The sequence below is a fragment of the Papaver somniferum genome, chromosome 10 (assembly GCF_003573695.1).
Source record: "Papaver somniferum cultivar HN1 chromosome 10, ASM357369v1, whole genome shotgun sequence".
Lineage (NCBI taxonomy): Eukaryota > Viridiplantae > Streptophyta > Magnoliopsida > Ranunculales > Papaveraceae > Papaver > Papaver somniferum.
This window is the reverse complement of record NC_039367.1, coordinates 132,608,669-132,632,069: the sequence shown is the minus strand read 5'-3', so window position 1 is coordinate 132,632,069 and position 23,401 is coordinate 132,608,669. Positions and strand designations below refer to the sequence as shown.

Below are 23,401 nucleotides of genomic sequence, written 5' to 3'. Positions count from 1 at the left end.
AGCATCCTTCATAATACTGAGCTTAGTAACATCCGTAGGATCTTCATCTGAATTCCTTACTGCCACTTCTAGACGTATCTTCTCTTGCTTCAACCTGTAATATATGTTACCAAAAACTGTTTGGTTCCAAATCTTGATTCGTTGCTTCAACCTTTTAAGTTTGTAAGGAAATAAAAAGTCAGGTGAACCGTAATCTGGTTCATTCCAACTGTCCATCACCATTCTTAAAAATCTTCATGTTGAAACCACATTTTTTGTATTCGGAAAGGATCTCGACGCGGTCTAGAATTAACCACTGCATAACCAAGTAATGTTGAATAATCGGAAACTTCCTTAGGAAGAGCTTTACACTGCCAATTCTCATACTTAGATAACCATACATCATTAATAATTGCACGATCCAGTTTACTCACAATTCTACGAGTACCCTATTTCCCGTTGGTCCACGTTAATTTATTTCCTAAGCCCGTTGGTTGTGATTTCGCGCACTAAGTCTAAAGATGCTTGGGATATCTTAGAAACTGTATTTGAAGGAGATACCTCAGAGAAAGATGCTAGGCTTCAAAACCTAACTTCTGACTGGGAACCTCAGTATGTCTGATGAAGATTCGTTCGAATAATTTGATCAAAAGGTGTCTAGTATTGTTAATGCATGTTTTGCATTAGGGAAGACTATCTCCCAAAAGGACATTGCGATGAAAATTCTCCGATCTTTACCAGCAAGATACGAGTCTAATAAACATGCCATCATGGAAGGAAATAACCTTGATACACTTTCCAGGAACACTCTTGTTGGAAAGTTGAAGATCTTTGATCATGAACTGCAATCCAAAGCCAGAAAGGATATTGCGTTCAAGGCACTGAAAAACACTAGAACTCTAAAAAGTGAAAGTGTTGACAACTCTGGAGATGATCTTGTCGATCCTGATTCTTCAGATGAAGATCTTGATAACTCAGTTTCACTGATCACAAGGAAGTTTAGAGAGATTCTTAGGAAGAGAAATAAATGACTCTCCAGATAAAAACCTCCAACGTCAGCTAAGCCACATAATCGTATTTCTGCTAAAAACAGAGACTCCAACGATACTGATGATGAGGATATGCCACAGTGCTTCAAGTGTAAAGGATTCAGTCACTTTGCCAATGAGTGTCCAAATCGAAGAAAGTATACTGGCAAAAAGAGTCTGGCTGCAACACTTAATGAAACATATGATCATTATGATTCCGAAGAGGAAGAAATTTCAAGTGTAGCACTCTTGGGTGAAATAGTCAATTTTAATAGTTGTAGCAATACTCATATTAATCTTGATAATTTAATTGATGATGCTTCATCAAAATCAATGGAGAATGTTATGGACTTTTCGTATACTAATGTGAATTCTGATAACATTTTAAGTACCATGTGTTTAACCGCTAAAGTTGTTCCTGAAACAATCTCCAATCCGACATGTCCTTATTGTACTAGTAAAGGTCACGGACTCATACAATATTTCAAATACAAACATAAACTAAGGTATGTCAACAAACTGCAATGGAGGGCTAGTCGGTCGGTAAATGCGGTTAAGCTTGTTCAAAAGTTCAATCCTGAGGTACACAAAGTTAACTCTTCGTCTTCTAAGAGATTGATTGATTCAAAGGATAAGGAAAAATCTCAAACAAAGAGAAGAGTCTGGACTAAACGTTCCGTTTTGAAGGATATTGTCAATTCCGTGCAGGAATCTGATGGTGAGCAATCTAGTGCTCACCTCAACACAATCTAATTGTGTTGAAATGTGCGTCTTATCTCATGAACCCGTAGAAGAGATAAGAATTTTGCACATCAGGGCTTTGGATCAAAATTAAATATTATTACTTGGATATCCACCTTTGTTTGTTCATCCTTTTTTATGTCTCAAGTAATTGTATTGGAAATTTTGATCTGCTAAACTTTTAAAAAGATAAAAATGACATTTTCAATCAATTTTAGGTTTTTTATGTTCCAGTGCGTGAACCTTTATAAGTTCCGATATCCTGCATGATAAATGTTTTATACTTCAAGACTCAAATCTCTTTAACAAGAAGTTTTGCATTTCGAGCCATACATTTGTGTTTCACAAATTTTTGTCCTCACGAATCATGGAGGATCCAAGCACAACATCTTCTCGTAAAACCTATGCTCCAATGGTTGTTGATACTGTTTCAACTAACAAAGAGAAAGAGATGTTTATTCCTTTTATCTCATCCCTTAAGAGGAAAAGGAAGAATTAGAAGAAAGCTAGATCGGATTACTCCAATCAGAAAAGGTTTGAAATCCTCTTGGAAAACTTAAGAAACCCAAGAAGGAGGTGCAGGGACTAAAAAAGATTTTACAGAAATCTCTCAAACTATAAGATGCTTTTGTCAATCAACAACCTACCAGGTTTGCAGGACCTAACTCTTTCATTCATGAACTGTATGTTCCTTTGCCAGTCATTGATGATGAGTATGGAGATGATAAGGAATTCTTCAAAGACTTTAAATACTAGGAAACTTCTTTTGAGGATTTTATTCTTGAGAAGGATAACTAGGGTTTGGTATAGAAAAAATTGTGACTACATATAGTTATTTCCAACGTTTTTCATCTTGCATGTTTTTAGATTTATTTATTTAAATTCTAGAGTTGTTGGAAGATGAACTTGCAGCCTGTAATCATTATTGGTTTAATTATTGCAAAATTCTTATGAAATATTTATGCCTTTACGTTCTCGTGAATCGAGCTAATATTTCATATATGCTCATAAGTTAAATCAATTATGTTTTTATAAATGGAAAATAGAACAAACTCTTTGAGATTTTTTTCGCAGTATTGATCTTCTTGTGATCACACTTTTTGTTTTGCTGCTTGACACACTCCGTAAGAATCTCTTATGTTGAGTAAAATTGAGTAAAATTGTCTCTTTGTTCGTAACCGGCCTTGAGATTAATTTATGTCGATACTATGGATACAAATCCTTGTGATTTGTTAATGTCCGCCAAAATCATTCTTTTTCACAAAAGCAAGGTCATTCATGTTGTTCTCTTGGGAATAACATTTAATGGGGGAGAGTTCTTAAATGAACTTGTGCTTAATTGTTATATCTTTGTGGGGAGTGTGGTTGTGGAATTTTAAAGGGGATGCTTGTATCTTTTTAATCTCCTAGGATGAGCGCTAAGTATTTATTACTATGTGATATCATCTAAATAAGTTGATATGAGGAGTTCCATTTTTGTTAGAGCACTGCTCGATCGAACTCGCAAGCGTTGCTATCTCAAACTTGTTTGTCAATGTTAGTGATCAAAACTATAAGTTTTAATTTCTAGTCTACTTATAGATGTCCCGGACTAGGATAGATTGTGTAGTTGAGCATTAGACTTCACGACGTTGATAGGTGTCTAAAACACCTTGATATTTATCTATTGTTTATGCTTTCTTTGCGAAGTTTTCTTGCAAATTATGTATTTTATGTCTAATTTTGAGTTGTAGGTACTTTGGTGCAAAAGAAGAAGAAACGTCGCTTAAAAGGGCTAAAGTGTCATTTCATGTGCAACTGCTGTTGGAGGCGAATTATTTCTCATTATTTGCTTTTATTTCTTCATCTCTATTGATGAGTGCCAAATATTGCATATTTCTACACCTTTTTATTGGCATTTAACTCATCTTTTGCGCTTTAAAATCATATATTATCCCAAATTTTGTATTTTCATTGTTTTCAAGAATAAATACTTGTACTAATTAATTTTGTGTTTTTAGGTACTAAATAAAGTTTGGAAGAATTAAGGAGCCAAAAAAAGCGGAGAATTAGTGACAATGGAAGAGAGACAACAAAGCTCCAGCTGGGAGGCAGTGAAGACTGTCTTTTGCACCTCATCCGCAAGTGAAGAATGTTACTTTCACGTCTCAAAACTAGAAACGGGCTTGAGATTTTTATCCTTGAAGAAGACATGGGCTTAGAAGTATGAAATCCAAGATCCAAACCCGTCTTCATTATGAGCCGTCAGACTAGATTATGTGCCCGTGCTACACACCGGGCGGGCTCGAAAACCACTTTGGCTCACCCCGTCCCTTTGCATGTTTAGGATTTTTGATTTGGTGCGGTTCGTCTTTGTCTCGCCCCGTTGTTTAATTTTTTTTGATTATGTCCGTGCTCCGCATCATACATCTTTTTGTTTAAACCATATTTTTTGATTTGGTATAATAATGCGGCTTCACCTAATCCCGTCGTGCATTTTTTATTTGTTGTCGCGGGAATTCTCCCCGCCCCGTCGTTGTACATTTTTGATTTGGTATGGCTCGGCATCACCTCGCCCCTGCATTTTTGATTTGGTATGATGTGTTAGTATTGTCCACCTGACACAATACTTGGACTTCCCATTTGTTTGTTGTTTTCTTGCCACAAAATTATACATTTTAGAATTCAGAAGCCAGAGCCTTTATACATGTAGTAGCTATTTTTTCAAGGTCTATATAATTTTGAGACTACATGAGCTTGAATCCGCCAAATTGTTTCATGAAACTTGGTTACTATGAAAAAACTATTACATGCTCCTTGCAGAAATTGACCTCATCAATCCTACCAAGGTGTCTTCTCTTCATAGAGCATAACTACCATATCATAAGAGATCTGAATCGTCCTCAATTATTAGATTTTAATTTTGCATTTGAGTTTCTTCATATGGTTAAAGAATACAGTGCGACTGATACATCCTCAACTCTCAGATATTAATACATGATAATATTGTACTATATGCTAAAAGTTGCATATCCAAACCAATGTATGTTTCAGGCCATATAGGGTTCCCTATATTCATTCCTTCCTACTACAACCATGGCACTTCACCAAACACAGCCACTTCCAGAGTCCCGTACATAGTAACACCAACGTCGCAGCAACCATAAGCTGCATTCATTCATCAGATAGAGCTCTTGAGCTGCATTATAAAACAAACACCTAACTGGTTCCAAACTCGATACAATTTCCACTTTCCTTTATTCATTTGTGTGATAGGATTCCTTATCTATCATATGAAGCCTGGATATATTCTTCATCACAAATATCCGCTAGTAAAGAAAAAAAATTATAGAACGAAGAAAGAGCCTACCTTATCCGCAACAGGATCCAAGAATCCACCAAATGATGTGCCTAACCGCATCTAATACACATGTTATAGATTAGTGTTAGCAACTGCAATAGCATATTATTTTGCTGAAGGATTAGAGAGAATCAATCCATATATCAAGAATTAGCTTTCTAGCAATATATCCATCAAACCAATCTGTAATTGCTGCAACAATAAATATACTTGTTGTAGCCGTTGTTGCCCAATATCCATTCATGTAAAAAGCTAGTGAAAAGAAATAATATGTTAGACTCGGGATTTAGAAATCAATGAAAAGTTGTAAATGCCATTTAAACTACAATCCTTTAAGGTCTTGTAGTTTTCACTTCTCCTAGTTTATTGACTGGTGAATGTGTCAAGAGCGGCCATATAATTGTGATATTACCAGTCGATGCCATCTTCGTGAATTATGCTTGGACCTGACATTTTATACCCGCAAAAAAAAAAAAAAAAAAAATCCAAATGTACGTCCTCACCAAGTTCTTCAGTCAGCTTTTATGAATCCTTTACAAAACTACCTTGCTCCCACCATGGCCAGAACTAATTGCAAAGAAGTCAGAAAGAGGACCAAATGATGTCTGTGAAGAATCACCCACATTCCTGCAATCAATAAATTTGACATCCATTCTTTAACCATATACCTTCATTGCAGTCCTTCAACATTTCAATAGTATCATCAAACGATGGAAATAGTTGAGATAAAATAATCATATACCTTTTGCACGATACTCCAATGTAGACTGTCCTACTCCCAATGGCGTCTCTCACTGCTACTTTCAATTCTACATGAACTTATTGGCTGCAGTTCTTGTGCCTACCTGCTCCGCCAATATTTCTAGAGCTCTGTATTCGTCTTTTGATGCTAGATGCCCTCTGAGTTTTCTCCTTTAATTAGCTGTGTAGCACCAGTTCCCTCTCTGGTCATGAATAATTGAGCCACTTCTACATGAAAGCTAGCTTTGAGAAAACCATCAGCAGCACCAGCCAAATCCATCAGTTGCACCCTGCATAACCACCAAAAAACTGCATACATCACTCATTATAGACTTTGTTATTCGAGATTGAGGACATCGGAGATGATATCTAAGGGAGGATATTATTTTTTTTCTATCTTTTCCTCAAATTTTGCACAAAGACGTTACAGTATGATAATTTAGAAATTATCTTTTCCTCAAATTTGTTTTGTTGAAGATGAATAAATCAAAATACACAACAAACTACATTAACTTAAAATAACAAAAGTTATGAAATTAGGCTTACAATAGGTTTTGGTACTGAACTGTTATTTTTTGTTGATACTGATTCCAAGGACCTTCCTGCGTACTGAACACTTCACATATCAGACAGATTAAGACCTCAAAGTAGTTTGGCTTTTTAAATAGAGTTTTAATGTGAAAAATCTGCTGGTACAGTGAAAAACAAAAGATGCATGTAATCTGGTCATTCAGGCATATAAACAAACACTTTATATGCATTGGGAGCTGTTGATTGGGAAGACTCTGCTGGTAGTCTTCTTGTTCCTTATTTGTTATCCTTCCCTGCAAAGAAGGATTCTTACACAGTCCACATTCAATCAATCAAATTCATACAAAAACCCTAATCCACAGCATTACTTAAATCATACCCATCTTAAATCCTTTGTTCCTGACCCCAAATTCATAACAGAAACAGCACTACCAACAATTCCTTGATTCTCAGATCGAATACATCTGCTTCATTTATAGCTTAATTTCTCCATTACCTTCCGAAAATCAAATCACTGTCTACATAATCAAAATCAATATTAATGGAAGAATATTGAAAAGAGAATACAATTAGAGAAAACTTTGTTAGTTTCGGGTCTAACTCGAATCCATGAGAAACTCGTTCTGCATTTTCGTTCACTCCTCAAACCCTTGGCAGATTCCAAATCGGATTTGGGTTTTCGGTTATTTCTTCTTCCTCTTTGTCTGATAAGCCGGCGAAGGAGAACAGAGAAAGAATAAGATGAAATCGGAGGCGGAAGTCGTTTTAGGTTTTAGGTCTGATTTTTAACGCAAGTATTGTCTACCTAACTGGCGTTAGTAACGTCCAGTTAAGTATTTGGTGTAAACCAAGTGTAAGTAATTAGTTAGGTGTAAATTCACACATAAGTGTTGTATACCCATGTTTTGTCGGTATTATAAACGGTCAGTTAAATACATGGTGTAAATAGAGTGTAATTCATGTTTTAATGTCTCGACCAATACAGAATTGCCAAGTGTCCTCTCCATGTTTACTAATGACCAAAGATTTTATCTAATTTAATTTGAAGGGAGTGTTACACTCACGGTGCAACGTGGGAGCTCATATGATTTAGTATTTTAAAGAATGGGAGATTTGATGTATATCATTAGCAACCAAGGGCATCCAAACGCGTTTCATCAACATCTGATGTATTCACCCAACACCGGAGCACCTGTTATTCACCTCCTATTCGAACAAGAGCCAAACAGTCCCTTTATACGTCGTTCTTCTTATCTCCAGACTCTGCAAAACCTTCACCTCTTTCTCTCCATCAATCACCTCCATCTCCGACCAACTCTGAGCACGACCAACCTATCATCCATCCTTTGCAATCAATCAACCTCCTAGCCTCTATCTATCTCCATCATAACTTCTTCTCCACATCAATAACCCTAGAAGCTCGGGTTGAGAGAGATAAGGCTAGGGTTAGCCTCAATAACTAAAAGCAAACATCAAATCAAGTGGCAGAGAAGAAATTGCAGAAGGGGTTTGACGGAAACACACAATTTAAGTGAGTGGTTGTTCTCTAACTTATCATTTCTAGTATTTTTGAGAAGAAATTGAGGTATAAATAGGGCAACTGTTGTGTAACAAATCATCCAATCTCAACTGGATCAGTTAGTTATCTTAATACATTTGTGTTCTAATCATCTTCACCATGTTCTAAATTCATCTGCTAGGGTTTAGAAGAAGCCCTTGATTGTATGCTAAGATAGTCAGTTTTCATGTTGTTGTTCTTGATGTGCTTAAATTGATTTAGGATTGATAGTTAGCTAATAGACCAAATGAACCTGTGATAAGTTGTACTGTAAGAAGACAGCTTATACTAGGGGTGAGTTAGGGAGATTGGTTGATAAGTCATTCATTAGAGACCTCTCTGGAAGAAGATCTGTGCTTAATTGATGTATGAAGGATTAGTTAGCTTTTTGATCGAATGAGCCTGTGATAAGTTGTATTGTACGAAGACAGCTTATACTAGGGGTGAGTTAGTGAGAATAGTTGATAAATCTTCCATTGTAATCTTCCTTGAAAAGGAACAAGAACATAATTTGAATAATTATTGCCTTAGCATAGGATTAGGAGGTGGATTCAAATGCCCTAGTGCTCTCTAGCCTTTGTTTACAACCTGTTCTTACTTCTCTTCTTACAATTTGATTTATTACTTGTTCACCACCAAAATCTTGTCGTGTCGACACCAAACAAAACCCCTTGTTATCACTCTCACTTTGAATCAGTATAATAAGACCATAGATTCAACTTACACCCACCTTGTCCCTGAGGATCGACTCGTGCTTACTCTGTTTTACAAACTCGACACTGTATACTTGCAGTTAGCACAATTATAGGCTTGTTTAAAGTTATACCAAGTTTTTGGCGCCGCTGCCGGGGACTCGGTAGCGGTGTAGCTGAAGTGCTTCGTCTATTTACTGATTTTTATACCAAGTTCTGTACATATTTGCTTCAGTGTTAGTTGTAGTTTTAATTCTTTCTATCATTTGCATCGTCATATATTTTGCATAGTAATACTGTCTTTGCACCTAGCCTTAACATTCAATCATTCTGTAATTGTTAGCGGTAACTTAGTCCTGTATTTTGTCTTCGCATACTAGGATTTCTGTTGCTTTTCAGTTTGTAATCGACTCTCATCTGTAGCTTTGTCGTTGTACTGTAGTTTAGTTAGTACATTTGTTCCTGCATCTTGCATCACGTTACACCTATCTATCTTCGCATCCTGTAAGTTTCTTTAGCATGGCTCTGTTGTGTACTCCATCTGTTATATAGTCTGCACCTGTAATATATCCATCTTAGCTGTAGATTTTGTTTATTTCTAGCTTAATCTGCATAACTGCATCTAATTTCAGTAAGTTAGCTGAGTATTTGTCTTGTGTTTATATCAAGTTTGGGTGTGTTTTCATCCATAACTACTTCTGCTCAATCTGTTGTAGTTTTGATTAGCTTTTTGGCCTGCTGTAACTGTTGTAAATTGCTTTAGCACAACTTAGAATTAGATTTTTTTCTGTCATCTGTATATATATATTCCCTATTAGTAGTAGCTGCAATTTTTGATCCTTCCATATTCAGTTACATGCCTTCATCTGTTTAGTTTTTCTTTTCGTTTGCTTGCATCATTCTGTCCTGTTCAGATCTTTCAGTTAGGAATTGCCTAGTTGTTCAAATAATTCATCATTTGGTTCACAGTATATGCCTTGCTATTCTAGTTGTTAACCATCAGTTGTAAACAACTACTTTCTGAAATTCTTTGCCATACTTGCACACTTCTGGGTAGCTGAAATTGATCTCTGAGTCACCGGGTACCCATAATATTGTACTGCGAAACAAGGAAAAGGGGAGCTGGACAATTTGTGGAATTGCCTAAACCCGGTTTTGCGCCGGCAGTTTGTTCTTCAACTCCTTTTTACACTTGTTGTTTATGTGATTAACATATCATGACTATCAGTTGATCTGGTTGCCTTGGTATCTTTGGTTTCTGTAACATCTGGGTGACATTATCACCTGCTGAAATTGCTATTTCTGTGCATGCATCTGTCAAAGTCTGAAATGTTGGTCATTGTATGAACTTTTGCTTAGTTTAGACAAACATTCACATAAACACCGTGTTTGCTTGTACACTGGTGACCCTGTTGGAGCTTTTCTTTTAATCCTGCAACTCATAGCATCTGTGTTCTTGATTCTTTCATATCTGAACTACACAATTGCTTGCTGAATTTGTATTTTGTTGTGCATATCTTGATCCCAGCAAAACTTGTATTTGTGTGCATCCCTCTCTGGAACTGACTATCGTTTTCATATGTACTAACTCTCTGAGATGTGCAATTTCATTGTGGCTGATCATTACTCCATCTCTTTGAATCGGAGTGCTTAATTCTCAAAGCTAGATTTTGGTTCATATAAGCTTTACTTCCCTGTTGTCTGTATGAGTGTTTTATCATGATTAATGTGTTATCTAGGATATGATTGTGACCTTTAGGGACCAAACAAATCGATTAGTTAGAATCCATCAAGAGGACGTAGTCGACATACCTAGTTCTGAAGTAGATAACCATGACCAATCTGAGACCATGGGTGAAGAACTGAACCACCCCCGTAGTCTCAAGGACTACATGTACCCAACTAGGGCAAGCCATCCCTCATGCATTATTCTACCAGCTGATGCTGGTCAATTTGAACTAAAAGCTAGTATGATTCATATGTTGCCTGTGTTTAGAGGGGTTGATGCTGAAAACCCTTACCACCATGTAAGAGAATTTGAGGAAATTTGTGGGACTCTGCGTTTCAACCAAATGCCAGAAGAGTCCCTCAAACTGAGACTATTTCCCTTCTCTTTGAAAGAAAAGGCCAAGTCTTGGTTGTATGCCCTACAACCACAGTCCATTGCAACCTGGGATGCTCTTACAAAAGAGTTCTTCAACAAGTTCTTCCCAAACCATAAGACTGCTACAATTCGTCAAAGTCTGAATAATTTTGTGCAATTAGAGGGTGAAACTTTAGCCAAATACCTGGAGAGATTCAATGAATTATTGCTCCAATGCCCTCACCATGGATTTGAAAAATGGAGACTTGTGCAAATTTAGTACGAAGGCCTAGATGTCAGGACCCGAACCACAGTTGAGTCAATGTGCAGTGCTGCAGTTATTGACAAAAGTGCTGATGAGTCTTGGACCTTCTTAATCGAAGTCGCTGAAAAGACTCAGCAGTGGGAGTCCATTCGTGAACCTAAAAAGACTGCCCTTGTAGCTAATGTCCATAGAATCGAGTCTGATTTTGAAGAAAAAGAAAATGTTGCATCCTTGGCTAGGAGAGTAGAAGCGCTAGAGCTGCAGAAGAATGTGAAAACTACTGCCCCTACTCTCCGTGACCAAATTGAAATGACCACTTGTGTCGCATGCCACAGTTCGGACCATCTAGTGGATAGTTGTCCAGACCTACAAGCATTTCATGAGTCTAGATTTGATCAGGCTAATTCTTTGTATCATAAGCAAGAGAACAATCCTTATTCTCAGACTATCATAAGCAAGAGAACAACCCTTATTCTCAGACCTATAACCCAAGGTGGAGGAATCACCCTAATTTTTCATGGTCTAAATGGGTCGTACAAGGGGGTACAACGAGTAATAACCAAGGATATTCATATCCTAGAAATCCCCAAGTACAATCACACTCTCGGTACCCTGTAGAGAAAAAGCCTAGCTTTGAAGATAGTGTCGGTCTGTTGACCCAAAATCTTTTACAACTTCAAAAGACCACAGACCAATGTTTCACAAGTCTAGAACTTAAAATGGGTCAAATTTGTGATGCTCTAAATGAGAGAGAAAAAGGAAAACTCCCTAGTCAACCTCAACAAATTTAGAAAAATGCATTTCAGGCAAGCACCTCAAATAGCAATGAGAATCCTCATGATCATGTGAATGTTGTCACTACTCTTCGTAGTGGTAAAGTTATTGAGAACAATGTAGGTGTACCACAGTTAGTCGAGTCTAAATCAGACTCACCGGTGCATACAACTCCACAGAAAACATCCGTTGTGGAGAAGGAATCTGAGCATGATAGTGACTCTAAGAATTCCACTGATGTTAATGTCCCTGCAGCGTCTCATGTACCTGTTGCTCCATTTCCTCAAAGATTGGTGCAACAGAAGAAAAGTAACCAATACAACGAGATATTGGAAATTTTCAAACGAGTAAACATAAACATTTCATTTCTCGAAGCAATCAGGCAGATACCTACCTATGCTAAGTTTTTGAAAGATCTTTGCACACAAAAGAGAAAGCTCCATGTGCACAAACGTGCTTTTCTCACTGAGCAGGTAAGTTCCATAATTCAAAACAAGATCCCAACTAAGTTTAGGGATCCAGGTTGTCCAAAAATACCGTGCACCATAGGTGACCATGATGTCAAAAAGGCTTTACTAGACTTAGGAGCAAGTGTAAATCTATTGCCATACTCTGTGTATGTGCAGTTAGGACTTGGGGAGCTGAAACCCACTCCTGTTACGCTACAATTAGTGGACAGATCTGTAAAAATCCCTCGTGGTATTGTCGAAGATGTGTTAATCAAGGTTGACAAATTTTTCTTTCATGTGGACTTCATTGTGTTAGATACTCAACCTGTGCAAAACCCAGATAATCACATTCCTGTCATTTTAGGACGTCATTTCCTGGCGACGTCCAATGCCATCATAAATTGTCATAATGGAGTGTTGAAATTGTCTTTTGGTAACATGACTGTAGAACTGAATGTTTTTAACATTAGTCAACAGCCCATAGATTGTGATGATACTGAATTGCATGAGATTAACATGATTGAGAGTCTGATTCAAGACTCGTTGCCTGACATCTTATCTGTGGATCCTTTGCAAGCATGTTTAGATAACTTTGACTTAGATCTTTTTGATTCTGAGTACATTAGTGAGGTTCACTCTTTGCTTGAATTTGTGCCACCCATGGACATTGCTAAATGGCAGACTGCAGTAGAACCACTTCCAATCTCTGATTCCAAATCTACCCCATATCTTGTTGAACCACCTAAACTTGATTTGAATCCATTTCCCAATACTTTGAAATATGCTTTCTTAGGTTCTTATTAGACTTTGCCTGTTATTATTGCATCATGTTTAGACACAAAACAGGAAAGCCAACTTTTAGAAGTTCTTAAAGAACATAAAGAGGCCTTAGGCTGGACCATCTCAGGCCTTATAGGTATAAGTCCCACAATTTTCATGCATCACATAAATCTTGAAGAAAACACTAAACCATCTAGGGAAATGCAAAGGAGACTTAATCCCAACATGAGAGATGTTTTTAAAAGTGAGATTATGAAATTGCTTGTTGCGGGTATCATATATCCAATTCCAGATAGCTAGTGGGTCAGTCCCATTCAAGTTGTACCCAAAAAGTCTGGCATTACTGTAGTTCAAAATGACATGAATGAGCTTGTCCCCACTCGTGTGACCACAGGGTGGTGAGTTTGTATTGACTATAGTAAATTGAACACAGTAACAAAGAAAGACCATTTCCCCTTCCCTTCATTGACCAAATGCTAGAAAGATTGTCGAGTCATAGTCACTACTGTTTCTTAGATGGCTATTCAGGTTATAACCAGATTCATATAGCACCCAAAGACCAACCAAAGACCACATTTACATGTCCTTATGGTACATTTGCATATCGTCGCATGTCTTTTGGGGTGTGTAATGCACCCACTACTTTTTAGCGTTGCATGATGAGCATCTTTTCTGACATGGTAGATGAGTTTCTTGAAATTTTCATCGATGATTTTTCTGTCTTTAGGTCTTCTTTTGATGAATTTTTGCATCATCTTACTCTTGTGTTGATTTTATGTAAAGAAAAGAATTTGGTTTTGAATTGGGAAAAATGTCATTTCATGGTTAAATCAGGCATAGTCCTGGGGCACATCATTTCTGAAAAATGCATAGAAGTAGATAAAGCTAAAGTTGATCTCATTCAACACTTGCCTCAACCTCGCTCTGTGAGGGAGATAAGGTCATTCTTGGGACATGCCGGTTTTTATCGACAATTCATCAAAGACTTTAGTAAAATTTCAAGACCCTTGTGTAGTCTTCTTGCAAAAGATGTTGCATTTGTCTTTGATGATGCTTGTAAGGAAGCATGGGAGAAATTGAAAGCTCTTCTCACATCTGCCCCTATAGTCAGACCACCTGATTGGACCTTACCATTTGAAATTATGTGTGATGCGTCTGACTATGCTGTAGGAGCTGTTTTAGGACAGCGAGTAGACAAACTCCCTTATGTGATCTACTATGCCAGTAAAACACTTAATAATGCTCAACTGAATTATTCAACAACTGAGAAAGAATTGCTAGTTGTTGTGTTTGCATTGGATAAGTTTAGATCTTATTCGATAGGATCCAAAGTCATCATATACTCCGACCATGCTGCACTGAAATACCTTTTGTCTAAGAAAGATGCTAAGGCTCGTCTAATTCGATGGATACTCTTGTTACAAGAGTTCAATATCGAAATTCGAGATAAGAAAGGGTCTGAAAATGTTGTTGTTGATTACTTGTCTAGATTGAATGTGGACTATGTTGATGAATCTTTGCTTATTAGAGAGTCATTCCCTGATGAACAATTGATGCTTTTGTCTGAAATGCCTTGGTTTGCTGATATTGTTAATTATCTTGCTACTGGTAGAACTCTTTTGCATTGGTCTAAACAAGACCGATCCAAGTTCTTATCTGAAGTAAAACATTTCTTTTGGGATGACCCATACTTGTTTAAATACTGCGCTGAACAACTCATTAGGAGATGTGTCCCCAATTCTGAACAAAGAGATGTCATCTCTTTCTGTCATGACCATGCATGTGGAGTCCACTTTAGTGCCAAGAAAACTGCTACAAAGATCTTGCAGAGTGGTTTCTATTGTCCATCATTGTTCAAAGATAGTCATGCCTTTTGTGTTGCTTGTGAACGATGTCAGAAATTAGGAAGTATCTCACGAAGAAACATGATGCCCTTACAACCTATTTTGATTATGGAATTGTTTGATGTATGGGGTATTGATTTCATGGGTCCATTTCCTAACTCTGAAGGTATGTTATACATTCTTGTTTTTGTTGTTGATTATGTCTCTAAGTGGGTAGAGGCCATTGCATCCAAAACAAATGACCATAAAGTAGTTCTTTCTTTTCTTAAAGAAAACATTTTCTCTCGTTTTGGAACACCTAGAGCAATAATCAGTGATGGTGGTACTCATTTTTGCAATAGACCTTTTGAATCACTTATGCGCAAGTATGGAATCACTCACAAGGTAGCAACACCATACCAGCGGCCAAGTAGAAGTTTCTAATAGGGAAATTAAGCATATTCTTGAAAAAACTGTTAATCCTACTAGGAAAGATTGGTCTTTACGTTTAAATGAGGCTTTGTGGGCTTATAGAAATGCATACAAAACTCCTATTGGCATGTCCCCTTATAGACTTGTGTATGGTAAAACATGTCATCTACCTGTAGAATTAGAACATCGTGCTTATTGGGCTGTTAAGAAATTGAACTTTGATCTTGATAAGGATGGCACCCAAAGGAAACTTCAACTCAACGAGTTAGAAGAATTAAGAAATGATGCATATGATAGTGCCAAAACGTACAAAAATATAATGAAAGTGTTTCATGACAAACGCATTTTGCGCAAGTCTTTCACACCTGGTCAAAAAGTTTTATTGTACAACACTCGTTTGCATCTTTTTCCAGGAAAATTACGTTCTCGATGGTCAGGTCCATTCTTGGTACGTATTGTTTTCCCTCATGGAGCCGTTGAAATAGAAAATCCAGCAAACAAGAACAAGAACATCTTCAAGGTCGATGGTCAGAGATTGAAACCATTTCTGGAGTATCTTCTACCAGAAGTTGAGACCATGGACTTGGACGACCCCGTCTATGTGGACTAAACTGGTCCACCTCTGTACATACATATGGATTAAAAGTCCATTCTCTTTCCCTTTTCTTTTTCTTTTTCTTTTTGCATATTTTTATGTGTGCTAACCAAACTTTTTGTGTTATCGTTCTATATCTTGTTGTTTGATTTTAAAAGAATTCATCCACTTCTGGTTTAGTACCATCCTTTTTGCATCTGGTAATCTCTTCCCTTAAAATCTACTCTGCGTTGTTCTCCTGGTATGTTGTTGTAATTATGCCCATATGTTGAAACATTGAGGACAATGTTAGATTTAGGTGTGGGGGAGTATTTTGCATATAGAGCTTTAGTCTTTTGCATCTTTAAAAAAAAAATCAAAAAAAAATCAAAATTTTCAAAAATATTTGTAAATATTTGCATAAAACCTTCAACTTTTAGAGAACTTAGAGTCACTAGCATGCTTCTAGCTATGTTTACATAGAGAGTCTGACCGAAATAACTGAACTTGGAAGTACTAGAGAACACAATCGGGTTTTTTAGTTGTTAGAGCGTTAAAGTTGGATTTAACCATGTCGGTGGGCGAATTAGGTGCTCCAAAGACATTTTGTAGTAGAATTGTGATCACCCTTAGCGGAGACTACCTATTTTTACATCAAGTGAGGCACCAACCTTCAATTTTTGTGACTATCTAAAAAGTCCTTTTAGAGTGTGTGTAACCGTACGTAAATTCCGGGTAGGAATGATGAGCTACCCAACTTCGCACCACTTTCAACACTACTTTTAATCTCTTGAGTGCTAATTTTGTCAGTCATGAGGATGACGTCTAAAGATGAAAACTCCTTCTTGTAGTTTGATTTGCAGTTAGCACCATTCTCTCTCTCTCGACAACATCAACAGATCCATAGAAACACATCATCATCAACGAGCAGAGAAACGTCGGAATACATGAAGAAAGTTGAAATAGTCCAAGGTTTACACGCAACAATTCAAGAAAAAGTTTTAAAAAAAAAAATCCTATTCAAAGTGAAGATACGGTACGAAGAGCAGAATTCTATACACATTTGAAGAGGTATTTTACAAGAGCAAAGAAAACAGAAAAAGATGAGAATTAGTGAAGTTCATAAAATCAAGACAATACAGGTTGTGAAGAATTAAGTGATAAAGTCCGTCATCCATGGCTTTAGTAGTTTCATTATTATTTTGTTATTTTCAGTGTGATTGTAATTAAAAAAAAATATTTATTACAGTTTGTTTTTAGTTTTGTTTAATAAACACCTTGGTAAAGAAGAAGAATTTAAGAGGAAAATTCAAGCAATAAGGAAATTGAAGAGAAGAGTTACACATTGTCAAGATTCTACAAAGTTCAAGAGTTCATCATCAACAGTTGAAGACCGAAGACCGAAGATTGAAGACGTTTCTATGGATGTTGTGAGAGTGGTGTTGATTGCCGATCAGATGTGAAGGTAAGTGAGTACTCCCATCCTTGCTAATGATTGATTTTCTTTCTTAGAGATCATCAGAAAAAGATTCTTTTTGTCCACGATTCTGTGGAGTCTCCAGAAATTATTTCGGAAGGTTCTCCTTCCAATCATTCAACGTGTGCAGGACTTCTCTCTTTATTCCTGTCTGCACACATGAGAGATTAAAAAAGCGGTCTTTTTGAGTGCAATTATCACAAAAACTTATTGGTGAGGCAGAAGTCGAGGCTTGTGATCACTCCCGAACCCAAATTCTTTCATATGGTGTGGTTACTTCTCGCTCAACTCTTAAGGATGAGAATGCGTTCTTTGGTATTTATAACTTCGTGTTACTAGTATGCAGAAACTCTATGTCATCATAGCTCCTTTGATGCTTGGGACTCCATTACACTCTGAAGTTGGAGAAGGGTTTGTGGGTACACCTCTAGTAAATCCTCACGAGACTACAACTCGTCCACTAGGGACACCTAGGGGTTTAAAGGCTTAGTGCATACGCTAAATGCATTCGATAGACCAGTGATAGTGGTATAGTTAGGATTTCTTAATTTTTGTTTCACTTGAGGACAAGTAAAAAAGTTCAGGTTTGGGGGTATTTGATGAGTGCCAAATATTGCATATTTCTACACATTTTTATTGGCATTTAACTCATCTTTTGCGCTTTAAAATCATATATTATCCCAAATCCTGTATTTTCATTATTTTCAAGAATAAATACTTGTACTAATTAATTTTGTATTTTTAGGTACTAAATAAAGCTTGGAAGAATTAAGGAGCCAAAAGAAGCGGAGTTAGTGACAATGGAAGAGAGACAACAAAGCTCCAGCTGGGAGGCAGTGAAGACTGTCTTTTGCACCTCATCCGCAAGTGAAGAATGTTTCTTTCACCTCTCAAAACTAGAATCGGGCATGAGATTTTTATCCTTGAAGAAGACATGGTCTTAGAAGTATGAAATCCAAGATCCAAACCCGTCTTCATTATGAGCCGTCAGATTTGATGTATATTATTAGCAACCAAGGGCATCCAAAAGCGTTTCATCAACAAGAGCACCTCATATTCACATCCTATTCGAACAAGAGCCAAACAGTCCCTTTGTATGTCGTTATTCTTATCTCCAGACTCTGCAAAACCTTCACCTCTTTCTCTCCATCAATCACCTCCATCTTCGACCAACTCTGAGCACGACCAACCTATCATCCATCCTTTGCAATCAATCAACCTCCTAGCCTCTATCTATCTCCATCATAGCTTCTTCTCCACATCAATAACCCTAGAATCTAGGGTTGAGATAGATAAGGCTAGGGTTAGCCTCAATAACTAAAAGCAAACATCAAATCAAGTGGCAGAGAAGAAATTGCAGAAGGGGTTTGTCGGAAAACACAATTTAAGTGAGTGGTTATTCTCTAATTTATCATTTCTAGTATTTTTGAGAAGAAATTGAGGTATAAATAGGGCAACTGTTGTGTAACAAATCATCCAATCTCATCTGGATCAGTTGGTTATCTTAATACATTTGTGTTCTAATCATCTTCACCATGTTCTATATTCATCTGCTAGGGTTTAGATGAATCCCTTGATTGTATGCTAAGATAGTCAGTTTTCATGTTGTTGTTATTGATGTGCTTAAATTGATTTAGGATTGAATGACTGCATAGGCATAACTTTTGTATTTATCAAAAGTCCATTCGTCCTTTCATCAATATGAAAACCAATTCATGAACGACTTTACTTTTGACAACATATGGGATCTTCAAGTTCATGGACGCAAACAATACGTATCCCATAAAAATATTGCAATATCACAAAATCATAAAGATTATTTAGACCAGCCAAGAGTTGACTTAGCTGTTAATGGCTCGATTAATTAGAGATTAACCTTAACTAATAGAAATTAATCTAACAACGATTTAGATACAAAACTAGTATCGTTAGATAGGTATTGAAAAGTTATGCAGAATGGATTACTCGAACGTGTCATTCGGATACCGGACGAAGAAGATATCATCGGATAAGTATGAAGGGGTTAAATAGTAATTAGGTCGTAGACCGCTTGGCTGCCCGTATCAATTTTCTGGGTGCCTTTATAGTTTTGGTCGGCCTTATCACCCAAACGTGTCGAAGAGATATTCATTTCTCTTTTCTTTCTTCTCCCTTCGTTCTTCTTTCCTCTTCTTATTTCTTCTTTCTGTTTCTCTTTCTCTATTCGACCTCTGTTGATTCTTGGTGAGTTGTGTGATCAATTATAGAAGTAAACTAGATATTGAAGCTGTTTTAGAGATGATGAAGATGTTGTGATTCTGATTTGTAAAGAAGAACAAATGAAGATTGTTACAGATTCGGGATAAGTTTGAGAAGATCGAAATTAGGGTTTGGAAAGAAATTGAGAGGTGAACTGGGTCGTTAATGGATGAAGAGAAGAGGGGTTGTTGTTGATTTGATGAGATGAGGCTATTCTGATGATGAATCGAAATCAGGTAACTTAGGGTTTTATTAATTCGAGAGTTTATTATTTGATTTGATTGACTGGTCGAATCATTATGATGGGTTTGTGTTTGATTGAGGTCTAGATGATTCTATAGGATTTAATTTTAGTTTCCTTAAGATAATTGAGTTTCAAGTTAGGGTTTTGATAAATTGAAGTTGAGGATTAGGTTTTCTGAGATGAGAATTACTGATGAAGAAGAATTGGGAATCAGGTCTGTGATGATTGAATTGGGTTCACGTGAATAGGTTGTGTGATTTAAATTCTGTAATTTAGGGTGTTGGTTGGTTAATGGCAGAGGAGATGGTTCTGGTGAAGGTGGTGGTGACTGTGAATGAAATTTCAAGTATTGGGAAGATGGTAATACTGAACTTGAGTTGAGAGATATGAAGTATGACTGGGATTGTAGTTTAGGTCAGGCTAGAATGAACTGATGGTGTTGTTTGTTTGAATTGGTTGAAAATTGATGATGTTGAGATACAACTACAGGTGGTAGTGGTTTATGAGTTACAAGGCGTTGTACTGGAGTTGGAATTGTAGTTGGCGATGCTGTTCTGAATTACAGTTGTAGCAATTGAGCTGGAAGTGATTAAGGTTTGAATGTACAGTTTTGCCAGTGTTGAAGTTAAATGTAATGTTTGGTTGCTGGTGCAAGACATGGCAGAGTGGTTGATTATGAGCCATGAAGATGAATCGGATGTTGGCTGGTCAGATAAAATAGCAATGGTTGTGGTGTTGTTCAACTGAATTGGTGGTGTTTTAATATGAATGCTAGATTATTATGAGAATGAATCAATGGAGAAGTTTTATTGATGGTGGTTGTCTTAGCTGAGCTTGGAAAGTTGAAATGTATATGCTTTACAGAGGAGGCTTGAGATATGTATAAAATAAGCTGAGAAGAATGGTGTTGCAGATATGAAGATGAAGAGATACTGATGATTGCAGGTGGAAGCTGAACTGAAGTTTAGATGTATGAATTAGGAATGTGTTAGCTAGTGCAAGTGAAAGAAGATGATGTTGTTGTTGTTGTGTAGAATGGTCGGTGGAGATATGAGGTGTGATTTGTGAATGAATTACATGTGATATGAAGAACAAGTATGGATTCTAGCTAAAGAAGTGGATGTATGAATTGTCAGAAAATGATGCGAGGTTGGCAGAATTGTTGAGATTCAAGAATAAGAAATGAGGGTTGTAATTAGGTTAAGCTGTAGAGTTGTATTGAAGTTAGAATTGTAGTGTTTGGTTCATGTCTTGTCATGTTCTGTGTTGCACCTTGTTTATGCATTAGAATTTTGGCTTAGAATTTGGCCTATTAGTCATCCTAATCAGATCGGCTGACTGACTCTATTCTTAGTTGACTCAGGATATCTCACCGAGTTGAATCGGTTCGACTCAGTTGACTTGACCTTGACCATTTACCCTTGACTTTGACCTTTGACTGGACGTTGACTGTTCGTTGAACCATTTGACCATCAGTGACCGTTAGTTGACCCAGTTGGGACAACACTTGTGTATGGGCCGAGTTTAGTGGACTTGGGTTAGTGCAATGTATTCTTGGTTTGATGTTTTGGACTTTGTGGTCTGAATTAACCTTTGGTTCCTTCTCCAAAGTTGTAGATATTCTTAAGACATATCTAATGAATTATAGAACCAATCTAATTGAATTAGTAAACCTTTACTGGTGCTAAAGATAGATAATGAAAAGGTGTAGAAACATAAATGGGCTTAGAACCATTAGACAGTTCACTTAGCCTATAACTAGAGAATTGTATGAGATTATGATATGAGACTTGTATGAGCCTCTTGGCTAATCTTAGAGTGCCTGTGTGACTAACAGTTACTCTGCATTAACAACGATCAATCTAAAAGACGAACCAGTGGATTATGGATCTCAAGGTACGCGAGGCTTGTCATCAAAAGAGGTGGGAATCAATAACGAACTCTCTTGTATTCATTATTGTTTTAAAAATCTATCTTTTATGAAATGCATGCATGTCTTTGTTACTATATGATATGTGTACGCATGTATTATTTGTGTGTATTACAAACTAGTTTTATTTTACATTTTGGGATGGGTTTGGATCTTTAGAAACAACTAATATCTGTGTTTTGGGAGTATTTACTTATTTTCCAAAATGTGATTCTTTCCATTGACTGGAAAGTGGTTACAATCTTTATTTGTTGTTAGCATGAAAGGGAGAAGGTTTCCTTTTGATTGGTGTGAGATGTGTGCTCCCAAATGTTATATCTATTTATTGCGAACCTAGATAGACCTCGTTGGGTCGAATATTATATAGGTCTGATTTTAATTTGGCCATTATATTTTCCCTATTTCTGTACGGGGGCAACACATGTCTCATACGTGAATGTTTACTGTTTCTTTTAAATTACTTTCAAAAGCTATTATATTATGTTTTGGTATTTAGAGAGAATGATGTTGAGAATCTTATATAAGATTGTTGGATTTACGCGGGGACGGTAAAAGGGGCTCTCCACTGTGTAAGCACTTCGATCGGATATAATGTTGTTACCATTAGATTTTTTTAGATACTTTATATGTAGAGTGCGCGTAGAATAAGGTACTAGTAAGGTACATATAGTTTATGATTTGAGGACGGAAATCTCATGGACGCTTTAATGATCATTGAATAATCCGCAACAGTTATGCCTTGCTACTCCGAAGGAAGACGTCGCTCAACTACTATTTATGTTGTGAATGTGTGCCGGTTTATTGGTTGGTAAAACTTTATAATCTCAATATTACTATTATTTTAATAAGCTTTATATGTTTTCCGTGTTTTATCGGTTTTCAGTAAAACCTGCATTGTCTTTAAATCATTCTAGTGATTACTTGAAACTTAGTTATTATTTCTACGGGGCACCCCTTTTAGGGATGATGTGCTCACCCATTCCCACTTTCAGTTTCAGAGTCAGATCAAGTTGTGCACGTGGCGATGAAAGCTTTGAGGAGTTAGTTTCGTTAGTTGGTTAGCTTCCGCTATGTTTATTTTGTGTTGATATTCTATTTGTAAATCAACTCACTATTAAATATGTAACACTTGAGAGGATTTCTTGTATTTATTTCAGAGAGGTTTTAGATTCGGGTTAATCTTTGTTTAGAACTTCTTTCTTAATGTTTAAATATATGTTATAGATCGTTAGTGCCTCATTTTATAGTTAATCTCTTGGATTAGTCAGCTTCTAGCTTAGGGGGCGCTACAAAAACTATTAATACATATGGAATACAAAAAAGATAAACTTTAGTGGCTCCTATTCCATAGTCTAATCTTCAACGTTCCCTGAAATCTTCTTCCTTCCAAGTACTCCAATGATCCCAAAGGTTATAAGTTTAGCATCACCGTTGTCGAAGATCCGTAGCTATAACAATGAGAGAAATCGAGATTCTCAATCTTTATTATACAGTGACATAGTATTATTATGTAACATCAAAGTCCAATTGCATCACGACTTTAACAATAATACTGCAGTGATATGTATCACTCCCCCTTAGTCAATACTCCATCTCACATGGAAACCACTCCCCCTTACACAATGATCCGAAAATCATAAGTATATGTAGTAGAACTACACATTAATTCTCCCCCTTTTTGTTTATAAAATTGGCAAAGGTATAAGAACGGGTTCCTAATGA

The 23,401-nt window shown here is 36.7% G+C and overlaps 1 protein-coding gene and 2 long non-coding RNA genes across 10 annotated transcripts; 2 read left to right on the top strand and 1 right to left on the bottom strand.

The window, feature by feature from the left end:
• Window positions 1-4,611: 4,611 nt before the first annotated feature.
• LOC113317522 lies at window positions 4,612-7,084 on the bottom strand. Of its 8 annotated transcripts, XR_003343612.1 has the most exons (6): window positions 6,962-7,084; window positions 6,376-6,878; window positions 5,831-6,119; window positions 5,592-5,715; window positions 5,098-5,148; window positions 4,612-4,895 (listed from the first exon to the last, which is right to left on the bottom strand). It is a non-coding gene; the product is annotated as an uncharacterized LOC113317522 (long non-coding RNA). The 8 variants fall into 8 exon arrangements; XR_003343608.1 differs by having other exon boundaries at window positions 4,612-4,926; window positions 5,098-5,715; XR_003343606.1 differs by having other exon boundaries at window positions 5,098-5,715.
• A 7,019-nt stretch (window positions 7,085-14,103) lies between these two features.
• Window positions 14,104-15,826, top strand: LOC113316225. Its single transcript, XM_026564444.1, has 3 exons — window positions 14,104-14,654; window positions 14,760-15,170; window positions 15,274-15,826. Exons 1-3 carry the CDS (start codon window positions 14,104-14,106, stop codon window positions 15,824-15,826), a joined length of 1,515 nt encoding a protein of 504 aa, XP_026420229.1.
• Window positions 15,827-19,424: 3,598 nt separating this feature from the next.
• Window positions 19,425-22,908, top strand: LOC113317120. Its single transcript, XR_003343257.1, has 3 exons — window positions 19,425-19,741; window positions 21,587-21,671; window positions 22,672-22,908. It is a non-coding gene; the product is annotated as an uncharacterized LOC113317120 (long non-coding RNA).
• The last annotated feature ends 493 nt before the right edge of the window (window positions 22,909-23,401 follow it).

What these genes read in the sequence shown, in the direction of transcription:
- LOC113316225 (XM_026564444.1), top strand. Translation starts at nt 14,104, where the DNA reads ATGTGTGATGCGTCTGACTATGCTGTAGGAGCTGTTTTAGGACAGCGA. An exon ending in TTTTGGGATGACCCATACTT is followed by an intron (nt 14,655 to 14,759) that starts GTTTAAATACTG and finishes AGTCCACTTTAG; the next exon opens with TGCCAAGAAAACTGCTACAA. An exon ending in TTTGAATCACTTATGCGCAA is followed by an intron (nt 15,171 to 15,273) that starts GTATGGAATCAC and finishes TAATCCTACTAG; the next exon opens with GAAAGATTGGTCTTTACGTT.